At 36.7% G+C, this 23,005-nt stretch overlaps 1 protein-coding gene and 1 pseudogene across 6 annotated transcripts in view; both read right to left on the bottom strand.

The window, feature by feature from the left end:
* Nucleotides 1-1,770: 1,770 nt before the first annotated feature.
* Nucleotides 1,771-2,664, bottom strand: LOC147370586 (large ribosomal subunit protein uL1 pseudogene; annotated as a pseudogene).
* Nucleotides 2,665-2,816: 152 nt separating this feature from the next.
* Nucleotides 2,817-23,005, bottom strand: part of CENPC (centromere protein C) — an 89,810-nt gene continuing 69,621 nt past the window's right edge. For 2 of the 6 annotated variants that reach the window (XM_086405587.1, XM_086405588.1), the window contains exons 13-19: nucleotides 22,483-22,542; nucleotides 17,283-17,387; nucleotides 15,611-15,739; nucleotides 15,121-15,216; nucleotides 10,918-11,072; nucleotides 4,829-4,919; nucleotides 2,817-3,211 (exon numbers count right to left, since the gene is read on the bottom strand). In XM_086405587.1, the coding sequence (XP_086261713.1) occupies nucleotides 3,141-3,211; nucleotides 4,829-4,919; nucleotides 10,918-11,072; nucleotides 15,121-15,216; nucleotides 15,611-15,739; nucleotides 17,283-17,387; nucleotides 22,483-22,542 (707 nt within the window). In that variant the 3' untranslated portion in view covers nucleotides 2,817-3,140. The remainder of the gene's footprint in view (nucleotides 3,212-4,828; nucleotides 4,920-10,917; nucleotides 11,073-15,120; nucleotides 15,217-15,610; nucleotides 15,740-17,282; nucleotides 17,388-22,482; nucleotides 22,543-23,005) is intronic. The other 4 variants (XM_086405589.1, XM_086405591.1, XM_086405592.1 and 1 more) reach the window with 2 other exon arrangements.

Below are 23,005 nucleotides of genomic sequence, written 5' to 3'. Positions count from 1 at the left end.
AGCAATAGTTAAAACTGGACATGGAACAACAGACAGGTTCCAAATAGGAAAAGGAGTATGTCAAGGTTGTATATTGTCACCCTGCTTAGTTAACTTATATGCAGAGTACATCATAAGAAACACTGGGCTGGAAGAAGCACAAGCTGGAATCAAGATTGCCAGGAGAAATATCAATAACCTCAGATATGCAGATGACACCACCCTTATGGCAGAAAGTGAAGAAGAACTAAAGAGCCTCTTGATGAAAGTGAAAGAGGAGAATGAAAAAGTTGGCTTAAAGTTCAACATTCAGAAAATTAAGATCATGGCATCCGGTCCCCTCACTTCATGGCAAATAGATGGTGAACAAGTGGAAACAGTGTCAGACTTTATTTTTTTGGGCTCCAAAATCACTGTCAATGGTGACTGCAGCCATGAAATTAAAAGACGCCTACTCCTCGGAAGGAAAGTTATGACCAACCTAGACAGCATATTAAAAGCAGAGAAATTACTTTGTCAACAAAGGTCCGTCTAGTCAAGGCTATGGTTTTTCACATCCATACAGTAGTCATGTATGGATGTGAGAGCTGGACCATAATAAAAGCAGGCTGAGTGCTGAAGAACTGATGCTTTCAAAATGTGGTGCTGGAGAAGACTCTTGAGAGTCCCTTGGACAGCAAGGAAATCAAACTAGTCAATCCTAAAGGAAATCAACCATGAATATTCATTGGAAGGACTGATGCTGAAGCTCCAATACTTTGGCCACCTGATGCAAAAAGCCGACTCAATGGAAAAGACCATGATGTTGGGCAAGATTGAGGGCAGGAGGAGGAGGCGGCAGCAGAGGATGAGATGGCATCACTGACTCAATGGACATGAGTTTGAGCAAATTCCAGAAGAAAATGAAGGACAGGGAAGGCTGGTGGGCTGCAGTCCATGCGGTCGCAAAGAATTGGACACAACTTAGCTACTGAACAATAGCTGCCATAGTGAATTCTCCAATGCATCTGAGCAAAACAATTTGTAAATCTTCTGGAAAGGATGCCATTAAGAACATCTGTGATTCATGGTAAGAGGTCAAAATATCAACATGAACATAGAAGTCTGGAAGAAGTTGATCACAACCCTCATGGATGACTGACTGGTTCAAGATTTTAGTGGAGGAAGGAACTGAAGATGTGGTGGAAACAGTAACAGAACTAGATTCAAAGTGGAGTCTGAAGCAATGTGACAATTGATACAATATCCTAAGATATCCTAAGATCAAGGTTGCTTAAGGATGAGAACAGAAGGTTGTTTCTTGATATGGAATTTATTCCAGGTGAAAATGTCAGAAAGACTGTCAAAATAACAGGATTGTTTAAAATGACGATTGCTTAAAATGACAACAAAGAATTTAGAATTTTATCATTGATAAAACAGCAGCAAGATTTGAGAGAACTGACTACAGTTTTGTGAGTTCTTCTATATGGAAAACTATCAAAAAACACTGGCATGTTATAGAGAAATCATTTGTGAAAGGAAGTCAGTGCTGCTGCTGCTGCTGCTGCTAAGTCACTTCAGTCATGTCCGACTCTGTGCAACCCCATAGATGGCAGCCTACCAGGCTCTCCTGTCCCTGGGATTCTCCAGGCAAGAACACTGGAGCGGGTTGCCACTTCCTTCTCCAATGCATCAAAGTAAAAAGTGAAAGTGAAGTCGATCAGTCATGTCTGACCCTCAGCGACCCCATGGACTGCAGCCTTCCAGGCTCCTCCGTCCATGGGATTTTCCAAGCAAGAGTACTGGAGTGGGGTGCCATTTCCTTCTCCGAAGGAAGTCAATCTCCAAAGATGCAGCAATTGATCAATGTTGTCTTTTTTTTTTTTTAATGGTGGCAGTATCATTAAACTGTGCCTTAGTACAGATGTTGGGGCTTGCCTATGGTGCTCTTAATGTACAGACTGGACATTCTGCTAGTTTTTCTTGTGCAATGACACCAGAAGTTTAACAGCTAAGTGGATGTTGTACACAAGCTCATCATCCATCATCTTCACATGGCCAACAGCCACTGACAGACACAGCATCTTCTTTATCTGAAACTTGATCATGGACTTTACGTCATCAACTTTGGCCATCATGTTCTCATTGTGGGTCAGCAAGGAAGGGAGTTTGCCAATGTTATTCAGGCATGGGCCCAGGATTTATGGGACCTGCTTAAACAGAGATTCTGGAGCCAAAAAGTCATACTTGTTGGCTAGCTTCTTGACCCGTTTTATATTCTTACTTTCTTCAGTGCCTTGATGTTCATACGGGAGATTTATCCACAGCCTTAGCTTCATCACAGTGCTGCTGGTTTCCCAGAACATATATGGAGAACTTGGTAAGGGGAATGAACTTAAGCCTGACAGTGCTGAGAAGTGTTTGTCCTTCTGAGGTCACAGTTCTTCAGGCTGATCTGAAGATCCACCATTTCCAGAACATTTTGGCACTTGTGTTGATTCCCATGCAGGACTTCCTGCACTGTCTCATACAGGGTGTCACAGAAGACTTCACTGCTCATGATGCCTCGTGCCACAATAACTAGAAAAAAGTTGCTGTCTTATTTTTAAAAACTACCACAGCCACTCCAAACTTCAGCAACCACTACCTTGATCAGTCAGCAGCCATCAACATCAAGCCAAGACCCACCACTAGAAAAATGATGACGACTCACTGAAGGAATCAATAATGGTTAGCTTCCTTAAGGTATATGCATTAATTTTTAGACATAAAACTATTGCACACCTAACAGATGATAGCATAATGTAAATATTAACTTTTATATATACTGGGAAATCAGAAAATTCATGACTCACTTTATTACAATATCTGCTTTATTGTGGTGGTCTGAAATCAAACCATGACATTTCCGAGGTTTGTCTGTATATCCCCAAGAGCAGTGATTTTGGTATTCCTTTCGTGTTATTAAAAACTATGGGCATCACTACAGGTTATGTGTATATTTGTGGAAAAATCAGAAAATACATATGGAAGTTTGATTTTTACTGAAAGAAATATACAACACAAAAAGTTTTAAACTTAACAATTACAAATATAGCCATCTCAACTGCACAATGTGTTTTATATGTACATATGTTTATATATATATATACACATGTACTTAAACTTTGCTTCATCTTTCAACTTTTTATCTGAGTAAAAAGAAGAACACTTTCCTCATTCAGGAGATTTTTGATGTTGTAATAATTACCTAGAAATAAAATAAGAAAATTAAAAATTACTTCAGGATGGATTTTCTTTTAAAAATTTAAGAAAAAAATAAAAATAAAAAAAATAAATAAATAAATAAAAATTACTTCCATAGGAATCATTTCCTTTTGATTAAATATTTAGTCATCACTATGTCAGTTACGATATATAGTGTCGAAAAAATTAACTCATCTAACCCCAAATTAACTCTTATCTAATTCTACAAACTGAAAAATCTAATAGTTAACCACCACCTATGATCTAGATAAAGCTTGAAAGTACACAAACTTCACATCATTCTAATAATGAATGCAAAAACAAATTAGACAAAGGTGTAGGTAGGAAAAAAAAATCTCCCTCTGAGCCCAATCATGTTTTGGGGTTGTTGTTTTTTTTAATTGAAGTATAGTTGATTTAGGTGATTTCCAATGTTATATTAGTTTCAAGCATACAACAGTGATTCAATTATTTTTGTAGACTATACTCCATTTAAAATTATAAAATATTTTCTATATTCCCTGTGCTGTACATTACATCCTTGTATCTTTTTATTTTTTCCTAGTAGTGTGTACCTCATTACTCTTCACCTGTCTTGTCCCTTCCCTTTATCCCTCTCTCTGCTGGTAACCACTAGTTTGTTCTCTATGACTCTTGTTCTTGCTTTGTTATATTCATTTATTTTTTAGATTCCACATATAAATGAAAACAAACAGTACCTGTCTTTGTCTGTCTAACTTACTGAACACAATTATTAGGTCTTTGGAACCACTATGGATTCCTCTAAACGAGACATAGACAACATAGAGATAAGTATAAAAGATACTTATAAAAGATAAGTAAAAAAGTATTAATGAAAAATACAATTTCAAAGTTAAAAGGTAGCAAATGTAACTCAAATAAATTAGATAATTAGTAACAGCAAATGCAAAATACACATGGACAGCTGCGCATAAGGCAAATTTATAGTGCTGCATACAATACCGTGACTTTTATTAGGCTTTTTATTACAAATTCATACATATTAGGATTAACTTAATGAGTTTAAACTGTTCACAACAGTGTTGGCACATATAAAGGACTATATAAACTTAGCTATTATTATAGTTTTTTCATTAGAATGTAAGCTCCACAAGGGCAGGGATTTTTGCCTGTTTGTTCATTTATGTATCTCACTTTCAAAGCAATGTTTGGTAGACTCTTAATCACATTTATTGAATGAACAATTGAACAAACTAAAATTCCTACCTTCAAAGACTTTTGCTCTTCAATAGCTGATGAAAGACACTACCCTGCATGTTTAAAATAACCAACTAAAAATTGTTTGATTACATAATGTCTTTGCGATAACATGGGGAAATAATTTTACTTCTATGCTGGATATAATATATCTCCTAACTATTTTTATATTCAATTAGCAACTCTTATTCAATTTTTATGTATCAAAATACTAATATACCAACATTTATCTAAACAAAAAAATTAAAATATGCACCAAAACGTTTGACATCAGTTGTATCATGCTTCATTTTGACCACTGTGGCTTCCATTTTCATGGTGTTCCTGAGCAACTATACAAGTATTTAACTATGCGACAGAAAAAGTTTTTAATTACTCTTACCTGAAGGAACATAGAATGAATCCCCGGTTGTTATTATATAAGGTGTTTCATGTAAGGTACATAAAAGGTAACCAAGATTAACATAAAAAACCTGTAAAATTAAAAATTAAAACCTCATTTTCAAATTGTAACACCGCAACTATACTCCAAAAAACTTAAACATTGAAGGCACAATAATGGTCCAATCTAATCACATAAACTTTACGTGAAAGTGGATAATTTTCCTACTGCAAGCAGAAGGGAAAGATGAAGCAGAGGAGAAGTTAGAGAAATCTGAAGCATGAAAAGTACTTTCACTGTTGCTGGTGCTGAAGACAACCATGAACCAAGGAGTGTAAACTATTTCTAGACACCTTGGCCAACAGCCAGTAAAGAAATAGGAACCTCAGTCTTACAACAACAAGTAACTGAATTCTGCCAACAGAATGAATTTGAAAGCAGATTCATTCTAAGGGCATTCAGAGAGCAATACAGGTCTTTGGACATCTTGATTCTAGCCTAGTGATACTCTAAGCAAAAAACTCAGTCAAGCCCACCCAATTTCTAACTTATACAACTGTGAGATAATACACGAATGTTGTTTAAATTGTGTAGTAATTAAGTAAAGCAGTAATACAGAAAACTAATACAAGAAATTTCTTTTGTTATTATTTACTGTTTTTTTAAATTCAGAACCATTGTAAAGAACATCACTTAACTATATTAGAAGAGTAGCTAGGTTTTATGTATACCTCTATAAAGGTTACATACTTGGTATATGTAACTTAATCTGAAGATCTAAAAGAACAAAAATTTTCTTTTAAAAAAGTACATTTAAAGCACCAACATTAAGAAAGTAAAAGAGGAAAAATGTAGTGCTCAATTGTACAGGCTTCCATAGTCAAGCAGGGCAAAATTTTACATTTTACACAGAGATACCACTTGACAATAATCTGCTTTATTTTGACAACTAAATATAAATTTAGGGCCCTCAAACTTTGATATTCAAATTCTGAGATTCAGCCATCAAGAATATTTGCTTCAGAGAATTATGCCTCCTGCTCCTCCTTTTCTTACCATTTCTGTAAAAAGAGCCTAAAATACCAGAAAAAGAGCAGCTAGAGCTTATATAGTACCCACACCATGCAAGACACTGTTCTAAGCACTTCATTTTTATTCATTTAATGTATGCATCTGTCAGTGAGACAGCACTATTTTAAGAGCTTTCCACAGATGAAGAAGATGAGGCATGGGAGAGTGTAAATTTCCAAGGTCACAATGTAAATGGAAGAGCAGTAATCTGAACTCAGGTATTTTGACTCCAGGATCCATGTTCTTAAGTCACTACAATACATTCCCTCAAAGGAAAAAAAAAAAAAGTTCTTAAAGTGGTTCTAAAGGCACTTATATAATTTAATAAAACAAATAAATATTTTTATTACCAAAAATAGCCTTTAAAAAAAAAAGGTAACACATACTGTACCCAGAGGCCAAGTATACGTTTCTAAATGTTGTTTGCTTATCTATTCAATTTGGCTCTCTAAGCATACCTCTCCCCATTTCTGTAAACATTTTACTAAGAATGCTTTTGAAATACACAAAAACAGAATGACACTCTCCCACAAATAAATATCAAATACCAATAACCCTTTATTTTCAAAATCTGTTTTCCCCATTCCGTATTATTTTGAAATGAATGCCCAACACCATAATTACCTGTAAGTATTTCAATGTGTACTGAAAGATCAAAGTCCTTTTTTAAAACATGACAACACTGTTGTCACACATAAATATAAATGAGTATTTAGTATTAATAATGCACACTCAATATTCAAATTCCCAATTATCTCATAAATGTCCACGGAGATAACCACTGTCCTGAATTTTGTATTTATTATTCTCTTGTTTTCATTACAGTTCTTATCAGGCAAAAATGGATCTTTAAAAATAACTTTTTAATTTTGTATATTTCTGAATTTATATAAATGGAATTAGATTGAATGTATAACTCCTTGATTTGTTTTTCACTCAGAGTATGGGCATTTTTGAAGTGAAGTGAAGAAGTTAAGTGAAGTCACTCAGTCATGTCTGACTCTTTGCAACCCCATGGACTATATAGCCTATCAGGCTCCTCCGTCCATGGGACTTTGCAGGCAAGAGTACTGGAGTGGGTTGCCATTTCCTTCTCCAGGGGATCTTCCCTACCCAGGGATCGAACCCAGGTCTCCCACATTGTGGGCAGATGCTTTATCCTCTAAGCCACCCATTTGCTTCTTATGTTTTTGCTACTGTAAAATTTTTTTTTTAATAACATATCTGCTTTCCTATTGAGTTATCATTATCTTTGAAATTCTAAAACATTTATATTCTGGATACTAATCACTTGTTGGTTATCTATATGGCAAGTATTTCGATCTAGTTTTAGCTTAAGCTTTCTTTGCTTAAGCTTTTTTTGTAGTCCTTTGAATAAGAGCTGTTGATATTAATTTAATCAAATAAAATTTTCTTTTTCATTTGTTAAAAAAAAAGGGTTTGTTTCAATTGGGATCCAACTAAGAGTCAGTGCTTGATCTATGGTCAGTGCTTGATCTATCTTTTAAAACACTCAGTCTATGGCATGGTTCTCAATTTGGGGGTGATTTTGCCCCTCAGGGGACAACTGGCACTGTCTGTGGACATTTTTAATTTTCACAACTAGAGTACTATTGGAATCTAGTGCCGAGAGGCCTGAGATGCTTATAAACATCTTACAAGGCACAGGATAACAAAATGTTGAGAACCCTGATCTCTGTACATTCCACTTGGTTGTCTTTTTTATTCCTTACATCTTAAATAGTAAGTAAATCAACCAGCAAAATTTGTTTTAAAAATCTTTACACAGCTGGATTTTGCTGGGTAAACCCAGGGTGTCATTTGTAAAGTCTGCTATTCTTTACTTCCTATAAACTGGTTGTTAGAACCAAGGACTTAACTTCAGATGATATTATGTGGAGGTTTTGTTTTGTTTTTTAAAGGAGGTGGGGAAGACAGGACTACTTCATACACAGTGTTGTATTCTTCCATAGGAGGCACATAATGTTTGGCTGCGTTCTTTTTAGATGTTAGTGTATGATGATGCTAGATCCAACAGTTTATTGGGTGTTGTAAAATGGTAATATTCCATCCTAACATTCCTTCTTTTATTAACTGGAATATTTCTAAAAGGGTAAACTTCCCTTCCTCTATTATTTGGTTACCTAGTAATACAGTTTATACGAGAACAGCAAAATAAACGTTTAATTATTTCCCTTTATTTGCCATATTTGTTGTCAAAGTGAGTTGGTGTCATAGTATTTGCCAACAGCAATGAATTAAGTTTTTCTTTTTGTAGTAGTCTTACAAATTCATGGATTTAGATATAATTGATATCTATCAACCCAATGAAATTATTCTTATTGATACTCAAGTTTTCACATCTTTGTCCAGAGAAAGCATCTTCAAGCTGGATTCTGAAACCTTATGACCCAATCCTAATGGTTTTTGATAGTTTGCTATCGGGTATGATAAAATACTCCAAGCTTAGTCCCAGGCCTGGGATCAGACATTTCTTGAGGAACTCTGGTTCCTTTAAGCGTGTTGTGTCACCTTTTTGTTTTATAGTTCTGGAACAATTATTGCCTACTTTTTCAAATATTTCTCCCTTTTGCTCATTTGGGTTTTTTCTCGATTCTGTTTATATCTGTTCTTCCATACCATCTAACTTTAATATTTTCCATTTCTTAATATCCTCTTGTCTTCTAGGAAAGCTCCACAACAAACTCCCACAGTTAATTTGTTAATTTCTCTGTGGTTTGATTTTAATAAATCTACCAATGCTAGTTTCTCCCTTATGTGGTTCTCCATCTTGCCCTTTTGCTTCTCAAAAGCATGTATTTAAAAGTGTGCTTCATTCTTTCAAAAATGCAAAAATACTCCACTGTTATTAAAAAACTTAACTCTGATTTTCATTATAAAACGTTAAAGGCAATATTTAGAAGAAATAAAAATAAACTATAATCACTTACTAACATGTTATTTTTCTATAGTTCCTTCAAATTTCTGTCATTTTCATTTTTTATTTTAGCAGAAAAAAACAAAAAGGATTTTGTCTAAAACATTTAAGGATTAACATTTAAGAATAAACATTTAATCAAACTGCAGACAGAAAATTCTTCCAATACAGCTATTCTTCAAAATGCTTTGTATAATACCTGGAATACGTAAGTGTTATATAACTGATTATTATATGTGCGTATGCTAAGCTGCCTCAGTCGTATTTGACTCTTTGAGACCCCATGGACTGTAGCTCGCCAGGCTCCTCTGTCCAGGGGACTCTCCTGGCAAGAATACTGGAGTGGGTTGCCATTTCCTCCTCCAGATTATTATATATAATGGTTTATTTCATTACTAAGTCAAAATATTGGAGAAGGAAATGGCAACCCACTCCAGTGTTCTTGCCTGGAGAATCCCATGGACAGAGAAGCCTGGTAGGCTGCAGTCCATGGGGTCAAACAGAGTCGGACATGACTGAATCGACTTGGCAGCAAGTCAAAAGATAAATATAAGCATTTTCTTCCCATAGCACATTTCAGTGGTTTCCAGTTTCAAAAATTACTCTCAATGTTAAAATAAGTAACTACCTATGTTCAGGTTCCCTAGCTTTTATTTTCCTAGGAAAAAATTCTGAAATGACATTCATAAGTGAAAGTCTACAAATTATTTATAGGTTATAGTTAAAAGTCTACAAATTATAAATCAATAATTTCTACTAACTCAGTAATTATAAAGTATGCCTTATTTTTAATATGGATTCCTTTGAATGTTAGACAGGTTAAACATTTTCAAATATTTACTAGATATTCAATATTCCTTCCTTCTAAAGGAATAAAAACATTATATCTTATTAATACTATTAATAGTATTAATACTATTAGTTTAATGATGACATTTCATAACGCTTATTTTCATTATTAACTGTTTCTTAATGATTACACAGGGATTATCTATTACTTCAGTTAGTTTAATATGTCATTTTTACTCTTTTAATATGACCTGGAGATCTATAACATTTTAAGACTGGATTAAAGAAAACCTTTAAATACTTTAGATCTGGATTCTACATACTATGTGGTGGTGGTGGTGGTTTAGTGGCTAAGTTGTGCCCAACTCTCATGACCCGATGGACTATAGCCCACTAGGCTCCTTTGTCCATGGGATTTCCCAGCCAAGAATACTGGAGCAGGTTGCCATTTCCTTCTCCAGGGGATCTTCCTGACCCAGGGATCAAATTTGTGTCTCTCGCACTGCAGGCAGTCTCCTGCACTGCAATTCTTTACCACTGAGCCACCAGGGACGCCCGACATTGCTATATAGAGTAATACAATGAAAGTGAAAGTCACTCAGTCACGTCCACTCTTTGCAGCTTCCTGCCAGGCTCCTCTGTCCATGGAATTCTCCAGGCCAGAATACTGGAGTGGGTAGCCATTCCTTTCTCCAGGGGATCTTCCTAACCCAGGGATAGAACCCAAGTCTCCACACTGCAGGCAGATTCTCTACTGTCTGAGCCACCAGGCAAGTCCAAGAATACTGGAGTGGGTAGCCTATCCCTTCTCTAGTGGATCTTCCCAACCCAGGAAGCCAACAGGGGTCTGCTGCATTGCAGGCAGATTCTTTACTAGCTGAGCTACCAGGGAAGCCCCAAGTAATAGAAGTAACTAGTTCCCAGTCATCAATCTGCTGTTATAATCAGTGACATGATTTTGAAGTCTTTTAAATTCTTTATTTCTAAACTTCATGATTAAAGAAATGAGATTTAGACTTAATCTCAATAATCTTCTCTAGCTCTAAAATTCTAATGACTTGTTTGCAAATCTAATTTTGAAGATACTTTTAAGGCCATTCCCTAAACTTCTAAATCTCAAGACTACACTGCTATACACAGAATACCCTTCGGTTGACTGACTTTAAACATCTGGAAAAAAATTAAAAATTACCTATGTACTATAGTAACAGAATGCTTCATCAAGTCCAATAACTTAAGAGTTGTGCCAAGATCAAAACATATATATCAATATATGGAGAAATATACTCACCAATGTATCTAGGCCTACATGCTGCTTTCCCTTTTCTTGAAGTGGTCCTAATATCAATTTTCCGCTAGAAAAAAACGGTGTATCCAATGTTTTATATACTTTCAACTCATCATGTTCAACACAAAATTGGTATGTATCTCGTGGCCTTATAAGATCTAAAGGGAAAAAATTAATATAAGTATAAAGTAATAGCAATGACATTGTTCATTGATATAGCATATACACACATGTGCGTGCATGCTAAGTCGCTTCAGTCAACCAACTTTTTGCGACCCTGTGAACTGTAGTAGCCCGCCAGGCTCTTCTGTCCACGGGATTCTCCAGGCAATTATACTGGAGTGAGTTGCCATTCCCTTCTCCAGGGGATCTTCTCAAACCAGGGATCAAACCTGTGTCTCTTATACACATTCATAAATAAAAACATAAACCTGTCCTAGAAAGATAGATGTGATTAAGAGCACTGACTATGGACCTAGAAAGGTCACATTGTATCTTTGTCTTCCAAGCTGAATGACCTTAGCCAAGCTGCTTATCCTCTATTTCATTCCCTTTTCTATAAAATGTGATAAAAATAGTTTATCTATGTTAGAGTTGGGAATATCAAATGAATTAATGTGTATAAAGTATTTAAAACACTGGTACAAAGTAAGCATTCAGTAAGCTTTGTTAATAATATTTTATTATTTATTATTAACAATGGCAATATTATCATTTCCCCTATAATAACTCAGATGAAAAACAAAATCAGCTAAGAGACAAGAAAAGATTCCTTATCCTTAAAAAGTTCAATATAACATGTGCGCGTGTGTGTGTATGAAGTCGCTCAGTCGTGTCGGACTCTTTGTGACCCCATGGACTGTAGTCTACCAGGTTCCTCCATCCATGGGATTTTCCAGGCAAGAATACTGGAGTGGGTTGCCATTTCCTTCTCCAGGAGATCTTCCGGACCCAGGGATTGAACCTGGGTCTCCTGCATTGTAGGCAGACGCTTTACCATCTGAGCCACTAGGGAAACTCTAACTCAGGTCTTCCGCATTGCATGGCAGATTCTTTACCAGCTGAGCCACAAGGGAAGCCCAATATAACATAGCCACACTACAAATGTATCATCATCATCATGCCAATAAATACCTTTGTGACTGATTAAGTAACAATATTTTTTATTTATCAGGTAGAGGCTCTAAATAACCAGTTCAAACTGTAGCTCCCAAATTACTATATCATTTTTTATTTTTTTGTGTGTGATTTTTTTTAATTTTATTTTTAAACTTTATATAACTTTATTAGTTTTGCCAAATATCAAAATGAATCCGCCACAGGTGTACATGTGTTCACCATCCTGAACCCTCCTTCCTCCTCCCTCTCCATACCATCCCTCTGGGTCATCCCAGTGCACTAGCCCCAAGCATCCAGTATCGTGCATCGAACCTGGACTGGCCACTCGTTTCTTACATGATATTTTACATGTTTCAATGCCATTCTCCCAAATCTTCCCACCCTCTCCCTCTCCCACAGAGTCCATAAGACTGTTCTATACATCAGTGTCTCTTTTGCTGTCTCATACACAGGGTTATTGTTACCATCTTTCTAAATTCCATATATATGCGTTAGTGTACTATATTGGTGTTTTTCCTTCTGGCTTACTTCACTCTGTATAATAGGCTCCAGTTTCATCCACCTCATTAGAACTGATTCAAATGTATTCTTTTTAATGGCTGAGTAATACTCCATTGTGTATATGTACAATAGCTTTCTTATCCATTCATCTGCTGATGGGCATCTAGGTTGCTTCCATGTCCTGGCTATTATAAACAGTGCTGCGATGAACATTGGGGTACACGTGTCTCTTTCCCTTCTGGTTTCCTCAGTGTGTATGCCCAGCAGTGGGATTGCTGGATCATAAGGCAGTTCTATTTCCAGTTTTTTAAGGAATCTCCACACTGTTCTCCATAGTGGCTGTACTAGTTTGCATTTCCACCAACAGTGTAAGAGGGTTCCCTTTTCTCCACACCCTCTCCAGCATTCATTATTTGTAGACTTTTGGATTGCAGCCATTCTGACTGGTGTGAAATGGTACCTCATAGTGGTTTTGATTTGCATTTCTCTGATAATGAGTGATGTTGAGCATCTTTTCATGTGTTTGTTAGCCATCTGTATGTCAGAATGGAACTGGAGGAATCAACCTACCTGACTTCAGGCTCTACTACAAAGCCACAGTTATCAAGACACTATGGTACTGGCACAAAGACAGAAATATAGATCAATGGAACAAAATAGAAAGCCCAGAGATAAATCCATGCACATATGGACACCTTATCTTTGACAAAGGAGGCAAGAATATACAATGGATTAAAGACAATCTCTTTAACAAGTGGTGCTGGGAAATCTGGTCAACCACTTGTAAAAGAATGAAACTAGAACATTTTCTAACACCATACACAAAAATAAACTCAAAATGGATTAAAGATCTAAACGTAAGACCAGAAACTATAAAACTCCTAGAGGAGAACATAGGCAAACACTTTCTGACATATATCACAGCAGGATCCTCTATGACCCACCTCCCAGAATATTGGAAATAAAATCAAAAATAAACAAATGGGACCTAATTAACCTTAAAAGCTTCTGCACATCAAAGGAAACTATTAGCAAGGTGAAAAGACAGCCTTCAGAATGGGAGAAAATAATAGCAAATGAAGCAACTGACAAACAACTAATCTCAAAAATATACAAGCAACTCCTACAGCTCAACTCCAGAAAAATAAATGACCCAATCAAAAAATGGGCCAAAGAACTAAATAGACATTTCTCCAAAGAAGACATACAGATGGCTATATCATTTTTTAAATTTCCCTTTTACTTACAAACTTTTCCAGATCTGTAATTAATACATTTTTTATCATCAGCTTCTGACTGTACTCCCACAGTCGACAGGATATAGATAATACATATGCTCAGGAAACAAAAAGTGATGAATTCTTGAAAACATAACTCTTTTACTAATACAGTACAGCAATGTTTTCAGTTAAGACACTTTGCTAAAAAAAATATTCTCTGTAATTTTTCCTCTATAGCCAAATGAACAACTTAATATAGAAGTATCTCTGCTACTAAAGATATCAATGGAGCCTATTCCACAGTCAAAATTTTAAGTGTAAAAACTGTCTCTCTGCTTTGACATATTTATCTTTTGATTTAGGCTAAATCAAAAACTAGTCCTCAGTACTCACTAGTACAGTCATGACAGTTATTAAAACACTTAAATATTTCCTGTATGTAAATACTGCCTGGTTGGAAATAGCTGAGTGTCCACTACTTAAACCCACCACACTATAGCCCATCTCCTGGGACTTCCAATGGTATCCTAGAAACTAAATTTTTAATACCTGTAAAGTGCAGGAGGAGGCTTATAGGACCCTATGCCAGCCTTAAACATGATATTTGTCTGACTGACTGATGTCCTTGCTACACAGCACCAAAGGCCGTCTAAACCCAGACACAATCCCTACCTGATCTCATAGTACGAGTGTATCCAGGAGTCTGCCAGTTAATTTGCTACAATACCCCCTGAACAGGCTTCCTGATAATTCAGTTGGTGAAGAATCTGCCTGCAATGCAGGAGACCCCAGTTCAATTCCTGACTTAGGAAGATCCGCTGGAGAAGGAATAGGCTACCCACTCCAGTATTCTTTGGCTTCCCTTGTGGCTCAGCTGGTAAAGAATTCGCCTCCAATGCAGGAGACCTGGGTTCGATCCCTGGGTTGGGAAGATCCCCTGGAGAAGGGAAAGGCTACCCACTCCAGTATTCTGGTCTGGAGAATTCCATGGATAGTCCATGGAGTTGAAGAGAGTTGGACACAACTGAGCGACTTTCACTTTCCCCCTTAACAGCCCTTGTCCGCAAGTGTCCTCCTGATCAAAGAAGGCCTGGATCCTACTGGAGAAGGCAACATTCCTGATGGTAGCACTTGTATCATAGAGGACAAATGCATGGTACTATATGTCCCTGGAGGTTGTCTACCGTCAATTCCCCCACAGTAGTCCTCATACAGGCTATTTATTTGAATCAGACTTGCTATTGGACTTTGGCTCTTAAAGATCTAGGGAGAGAAAGGAAAAGTAGAAAAGCCAGCCTTTAAGCAAACAGTTTGTCCTTACTAGATGTTAAATTAAGCATTCTCAGAACCAACCCTCAGAGCTTACCCATAAGAACAGTCTCTCGTGTTTGTGGGTCCTTTACCCTTGTTGGCTCCAGAGGATCTCCCAGAGGTATATTCAGATTTACCATGAATTTATTCTCTGCAAAAGAAGTACCACTGAAATACTATTTATTTAAAACTCTTTTCCATTAAAAAAAAATCTAGCATGAAATAGAGCTAAGGACAAGTTGAAAAGGAAAATGGAAGAGGCATATTTCTTCCTGTTTATCAATGACCACGTTGATGCACTGAAGAGGTAAGTTTCATTTGACAGTGCAGTTTACCCGTGTGGAAATGTTTTACACTATGATATTAATGATTTTTTAAAAAGAATACAATAAGTTTACTTTCAAAATCTAAAGAAAAGTAGACATTAAAAAGAGAATTTACCCTTAAGTACTATTATATTCTGAAGCCTTTAGAGGTATATTTCAAAATCTGCACAGAGCTATTTTTCAAAACACTGTTATTTAAAATAAGGAAAAAGTTCATACTTCTTTCATCATTTTCAAGACAGATTCTTTTCCTATTAGCTGTTGTAATGATTCTTCCCAAGTTTCCTTTTGCTTTCCTTTTAGATGATACTGTGTCTGGGGACAGTATTCCACCAATCACAAATCCTCCTGAAATTTAACCCCCAAAAGGTAAATTATCATACCTAGCAAAAGTGAAAATCTTGAAACAAAATTCATTACATTAATACAGCACATTTCTTTTCAAAGCAAAGAATACAGTATTATTACTACTCTACAGCTAATTCAAGTAACACAAATAGCAACTAATTTCATTTAAGTCTCTCTACTATCCTAAATCTAGTGGCTCAGTCAGTAAAAAATCTACCTGCAATGCAGGAGACCCGGGTTCAATTCCTGGGTCAGGAAGATCCCCTGGAGAAGGAAATGGCAACCCACTCTAGTAATCTTGCCTGAGAGGATCCTAGTGGGCTACAGTCATGGGGTAACAAGAGTCAGACACAACTTAGCAACTGAACCATCACCACTATCCTAAATCTAGACACACTGATGAAACATAACTGAATGATCTCTATTGCTTGAAATAAATAGTCATCAGTGGAGGTATAAAAAATGAAGGACACAAAGATTAGCAATGAACTATTTATAGTAACCCACATGTCAGTTTAGTCCTTTGACTCAGAAATACTGATTTAAAAAAAGGAAGTAACTTTAATATAACACTATTTTCTTTCCTATCCTCTATAATTTTTGTAGAGAAATATGACAAGAAAATAGAATGAGAATAATAATGGGGAATATTTAATCTTTGCCAGTTAAAATTTTCTCATGTTCTGATCTAAGGTTTCATTTTATGCAATTAGAAATCTTACTGAATGTATAAAAATAATGTGCTCCATGCTCAGTTGTATCTGACTCTCAGCTAACCCATGGACTGTGGCTCGCTAGGCTCCTCTGTCCATGGAATTTTCCAGGCAAGAATACTGGAGTGGGTTGCCATTTCCTTCTCCAAGAGATCTTCTTGAATCAGAGATTGAACCTGCTGCATCTCTTGGGTTTCCTGCTTTGGCAGGCAGATTCTTTACCACTGGGCCACCTGGGTTAAGTGTTAGTCACAAAGTCATGTCCAACTCTTTGTGACCCCACGGACTGTAGCCCACCAGGCTCCTCTGTCCACTGAATTCTCTAGGCAAGAATACTGGAGTGGGTTGCCATTTCCTTCTCAAGGGGATCTTCCCAACCCAGGGTTCAAACCTGAAGTCTCCTGCATGGCGGGTAAATTCTTTACCGTCTGAGCCACTAGGAAAGCCACCTGGGGACACTCTATAAAACTACACAATCACTTCAAATTGCTAGCAAAGAGAAAAAAAAAATCAGCATCTCTATAGTAATCAGAGAAACCTGGACTTGAACCTATTCTTGTCACACTGTTGGAGAATGATGATTAAATAAAGTAATGTTATAAATATGTAAGACAGTACTTGGCTTCCCTGGTGGTTCTGCCTGCAATGTGGGAGACCTGGGTTTGATCCTCAGGTCAAGAAGATCCCCTGGTGGGCTACAGTCCATGGGGTCACAAAGAGTCAGACACGACTGAGCGAGTTTCACTTTCTTGGCACAACACATATCTAAATAAATTATAGCAATTATCATTATTATTTTTTATTTTGAAATGTTAAAATGTAAATTTTACCTGATGGCCTTGACTGATAATCTATTCGTTCCCCTCGCCAGTATTCCAAAGGTTTTGATCGTGTTCTCATAGTTCTGCGAACATTTGGTGTATTGGAGGGCAATACTGTAAAAGACATCAGACAAAAATATACACATATGTTGAGCTGGATGAAACTCTGCAGTGAAAAGACTGATATTACTTTCTAGAACAGGAATGCTTCTAGACAAAACACTAGAGAAACAAATTTTAAGACATATTTGGGCTAGTAAAGAAATGTCAATGAAAAAATAAACTACTAGATTGGAAAGATTTAAAAATTTGGTAACATTCATGGTTAATATGTTATAGGTACACTGAAATTCTCATATATTCCTGATAGGAATATAAACTGAAGACAATCTGACAATATCTATAATACTCTGAGGTGGCAAATTTCATTTTTAGAAAATGAATTTGCAAAATATTCATAAAAATAGGCAAAGATCTAGGTACAAAAACATTCACAGTAGTACTGTTTATAATAGGAACCGAAAACGGAAGTCAAATTGAAAACCATCTAAATGTTCCCAATAGGAAATGTGTTAATCAGGGGTAGTCATATATGCGTGTGTTTGTGTGTATACACACTTATCTACTCATTTTCTCTGACCAATGCAAAGTTCTATATGCTAAGTTTTCTGGCTATATAATAAACTTTCTATGTTCTACCTTATTTCTGGTTTGCTGGATTTCTCCAATTCTGAAAGTGGTTTATCAAAATCTCTAACTGTATTGCTTAAAATCTCCTTGCTTTTCCTCAAGTTTTTTTTTTTTTTTTTTTTAATACATTTTAGTTGCTAGGCTGTTTGGTACATAGGAGTTTATGATTTTTCTATCTTCTTCATAAATTGCCTATTTTTACAAGTCTTTAATTCTGTTCACATTTTTAACTTTAAATTTCACTTCACCTCATATTAAAAATGCATCACTACTACCTTCTGTTTATATTACTCTACTTCTTTGATAATCTTTTATTTAAAAACCTGTTTTAAGTGCTATTTCTGCTTTATTGACTATGCCAAAGCCTTTGACTGTGTGCATCACAATAAACTGTGGAAAATTCTGAAAGAGATGGGAATACCAGACCACCTGACCTGCCTCTTGAGAAATTTGTATGCAGGTCAGGAAGCAACAGTTAGAACTGGACATGGAACAACAGACTGGTTCCAAATAGGAAAAGGAGTATGTCAAGGCTGTATATTGTCACCCTGTTTATTTAACTTCTATGCAGAGTACATCATGAGAAACGCTGGACTGGAAGAAACACAAGCTGGAATCAAGATTGCTGGGAGAAATATCAATAACCTCAGATATGCAGATGACACCACCCTTATGGCAGCAAGTGAAGAGGAACTCAAAAGCCTCTTGATGAAAGTGAAAGTGGAGAGTGAAAAGGGTTAGAGCTCAAATTCAGAAAAGGAAGATCATGGCATCCGGTCCCATCACTTCATGGGAAATAGATGGGGAAACAGTGGAAACAGTGTCAGACTTTATTTTTGGGGGCTCCAAAATCACTGCAGATGGTGACTGCAGCCGTGAAATTAAAAGATGCTTACTCCTTAGAAGGAAAGTTATGACCAACCTAGATAGCATATTCAAAAGCAGAGACATTACTTTGCCAAGAAAGGTTCGTCTAGTCAAGGCTATGGTTTTTCCTGTGGTCATGTATGGATGTGAGATTTGGACTGTGAAGAAGGCTGAGTGCCAAAGAATTGATGCTTTTGAAGTGTGGTGTTGGAGAAGACTCTTGAGAGTCCCTTGGACTGCAAGGAGATCCAACCAGTCCATTCTGAAGGAGATCAGCCCTGGGATTTCTTTGGAAGGAATGATGTTGAAGCTGAAACTCCAGTACTTTGGCCACCTCACGCGAAGAGTTGACTCATTGGAAAAGACTCTGATGCTGGGAGGGATTGGGGGCAGAAAGGGGACGACAGAGGATGAGATGGCTGGATGGCATCACCGACTCGATGGACGTGAGTCTCAGTGAACTCCGGGAGTTGGTGATGGACAGGGAGGGAGGCCTGGCGTGCTGCGATTCATGGGGTCGCAAAGAGTCGGACACAACTGAGCGACTGATCTGATCTCTGATAAACATATAGGTCAGTTTGTATTGTTTAACCAAATCTGTTAGTCTCTATCTTACTAGAGGAACTCAATCCATTCATGCTTATTTAGTATAACAAATATGGTTCTTCCTTCCATTTTACTTTATATTTAAATTTACTTGTTATTTTACATCAATGATTCTTTTTTTCCCTCCTTTTCATTGGTTTGGTCAGAATACCATTTCTTTCCCCATACTCCAAACCTTGGTCATTTCAAAGTTTTACTGTGCTTTTTCAGTCTAATTTACCTTCCTGTTCCTGACATTCAAATCATACTCATTTCTCTATGACTATATTAAAAACTATATTCCTTACCAAGATATCTTCTTCTTTCTTTTCTCACTTAGTAAAACAAAGTAGTTTAGACTACTTTTATCACTCCTCTGCCACTCCTACTCTCCTTCCCATTATACCAAGTTTTGTTAAGATAGTGCAGATTTCAAACTATCATTGCAAAAATTCTTACTTAGTACTTATAAATCCTCAATTATACTAGCATTAAGTAGTAGACACAACCTCAGGTGTGAGCAATGAGACACCCCTTCCCTAGGATACAGGTAGAACCTATAATATACTCAAGTGAATATGGCAAAAGCAATGGGAAGTCACTCCTGTGACTATATCATGGTTCTACACATTAAGACACTATCTAGCAGAAGCAGAGAATAATTATTCCTTGCTCACTTTGAAGAAGCAAGCTGCCACACTGAGAAAAGAGTCTATGAAAAGGATCATGTGGCAACGAACTGCAGGTGACCTCTAGAAATTAAGAGCAGAGGCCCATGGCTCACAGACATCAAGAAAACAGGTTATCTCAGCCCTACAATTCCAAGGACCTGAATTCTCCTAACAACCGCATGAGCTTGAAAGAGGAGCTTGAGCTCAGATAAGACCATGGTCCAGGCTGACACTTTTGACTGAAGCCTGTGAAACGCTTTAAAAAAGAACCCAGCTAATTTGTACCTGAACTCCTGTCCCATGGAAACCACAGGATAACAAACATTGTCTGAACCACTAAATCTGTAGTAATTTGGTACATGGCAGCAGAAAATGTATACATTATTTAAATTTAACCCTACGTTGAGAATCATTCCTCTCTCCTCTCTTTGAATTCAGTCCTGATTTATATGCTGCTGCTTCTGCTAAGTCGCTTCAGTCGTGTCCGACTCTGTGTGACTCCATAGACGGCAGCCCACCAGGCTCCCCCATCCCTGGGATTCTCCAGGCAAGAACACTGGAGTGGGTTGCCATTTCCTTCTCCAATGCATGAAAGTGAAAAGTGAAAGTGAAGGCGCTCAGTCATGTCCAACTATTAGCGATGCCACGGACTGCAGCCCACCAGGCTCTTCCGTCCATGGGATTTTCCAGGCAAGAGTACTGGAGTGGGGTGCCATTGCCTTCCCTGGATTTATATGCTACTTGGTTAAATAACCTTACATGGCTATTTTCCATGGAGGATGACAATCTTGCATTATGTGCAAAATAGATTCAGTTATCAAAAGGAAAGATATCTTGGCTAGTTATAACATGGACTGTAATACATTTCTGAAAGTAGGCTATTTTATTTTCCCAGAGTTACACAGATGAATAATACTAGTCTTTTTTTTTCCCTCCTTTATATGTAACTTCTGTCTGGAAGCTTTCCTCTATCCTTGAAATTTAGAATTTTATTCAATTCTGTCTAGAGGTGTATATTCTTCATTACTTTTTACTGCCAGCTGATAAACTCTCTCAAATTGCAGATCAAGCCTATCTTTATTCCAGGAAAGTTTTAAGTAGTATTTTAATTTTTCTTTTTTCTGAAAATTCTATTATTTGCATTTTTTATATGTTGTCTTCATGTTATTTCCCTTGCCTATTTTTTCCTCATGGTTTCAATCTCTTTTGTATTTCTGTTCCGATAAATTTCCTCCATGTCAACACCAGCTACTAATTTAGCACTCAACAGTATTCATCTTTATTTATCAGTTGATGTACTGATTTTTTAAACTGAAAAATTATGCTTTACCAACCAGAAAGCCTTCTGTAATGTAACTAAATTTCTGAAAATACTCATATTTCCTACATTGTTAAAACTGTTATTTATCTACAAAGGTTTTGGCTTACTAGAATTTGTCTACTGTTGATTTTTCTCTCTTGTTGCTGCAGACCCTCTCAGGGACATTTTTATTTCTCTTTGCCTACTCTGACTCACAGCATATTCCACTCCAAGTCAAGCAAGTGTGTGTGTGTGTGTGCATGCATGCACTTAGTTGTGTCTGACTCTTTGTGACCTCATGGACTGCAGCCCACCAGGCTCCTCTGTCCATGACATTTTCCAGGCAAGAATACTGGAGTGGATTGACATTTCCTACTCCGGGGGATCTTCCCAACTGGGAGATAGAAGCCTCATCTTTTGAGACATCTGCAGTGGCAGATGGATTCTTCTGCAGTGGATTCTTCACCACTGCACCACCTAGGAAGCTAAGCATTAAACATTGAGAGCTACAGCAGTCGCTCTTCACATGGACCCACAAAATACTAACTGACAAGATGTGAGGTTCTAGTGGAAGCAATTAGAGAAAGCTTCATCCCTATAGGTTCTCATCAAGTATAAATGCAGAAGCCTTAAGTAGGGAGAAAAATAAAAAGCCACTCCAATTCTGCAAACATGAGAGGTCACATGAATCTTAATCCCCAAGTGGGCCTCTCCATGGGTTCCTTACTCCTGGCTTACTTATCCTAGTTACTGTTTTGTTTAGGTGTGAGCTGGAAAAAAATGAGAGAAGTTGTCATAGATGCCATCTACCCAGAAGTTTTATTTTATAGAATTCTCTACCCTAGCTTCTTACATTAGGTAAGATCAGCTCCCTACTACTGGGCAATGAGTGAGTGGATTACAAAATTTATAAATGGACAATAAAGAAACTATGGCATGTGATGATTTATCATGAATTAATGAAATGAAATATGAAGTTTTACATTACCTGACAATTAATCCAAATAATATTCCCCCACTTGAGAAAAAATTAAACTATATTTAGAAAAAGAGGTTTTATAATAATATGAAAATATTTAGGAAAAAATAATCTTACCTAATTTGTGATGCATCTTGCTCTCTGGTGTTGAATCAGATATTTCTCCCCTTAAATCATCTGTAAATTACAAAAGAAATATCATGAGCAATGGCTCCTAATTTCATGTTGAGTTAAAGTATATACTAGGTAAACTTCAGAATAAACATTAAAAAAAAAAATTCAACCCAACAATACATTTTATTACTCCCTTTGCTTTCCACTGCTGAGAAGGAAAAGCCTAATGAAACCAGAATAACATGTGTACAGGTTTTGTTACAATGATTATATCTTAAGAGGATAATGGTTACAAGTAAAAAAAACAAACAGGTTTTAAATTGCTTGTGGACTTCAAGTGAAATAAACCACTGGGTGGATAAAAATGCTGGGTGTGATTATGAACAACTGCTGAGTTAATAATGCAATCTATGATTCTTAAAGTTCTAAAACAGCACAAGTGTACTGAATTTAGTTGGCAGGGTGACAATTAGGTCAAGGGTTCTCAGTTTTAGTGTGGCAAATAGCATCTAAACATAGCAGTCAT

The sequence above is a fragment of the Bos grunniens genome, chromosome 6 (genome assembly GCF_055505025.1).
Source record: "Bos grunniens cultivar Pamir isolate PY7600 chromosome 6, Bosgru_T2T1.0, whole genome shotgun sequence".
Taxonomy (NCBI): domain Eukaryota; kingdom Metazoa; phylum Chordata; class Mammalia; order Artiodactyla; family Bovidae; genus Bos; species Bos grunniens.
The sequence above is the reverse complement of the archived record's forward strand: the minus strand, read 5'-3'. Positions and strand labels throughout refer to the sequence as shown.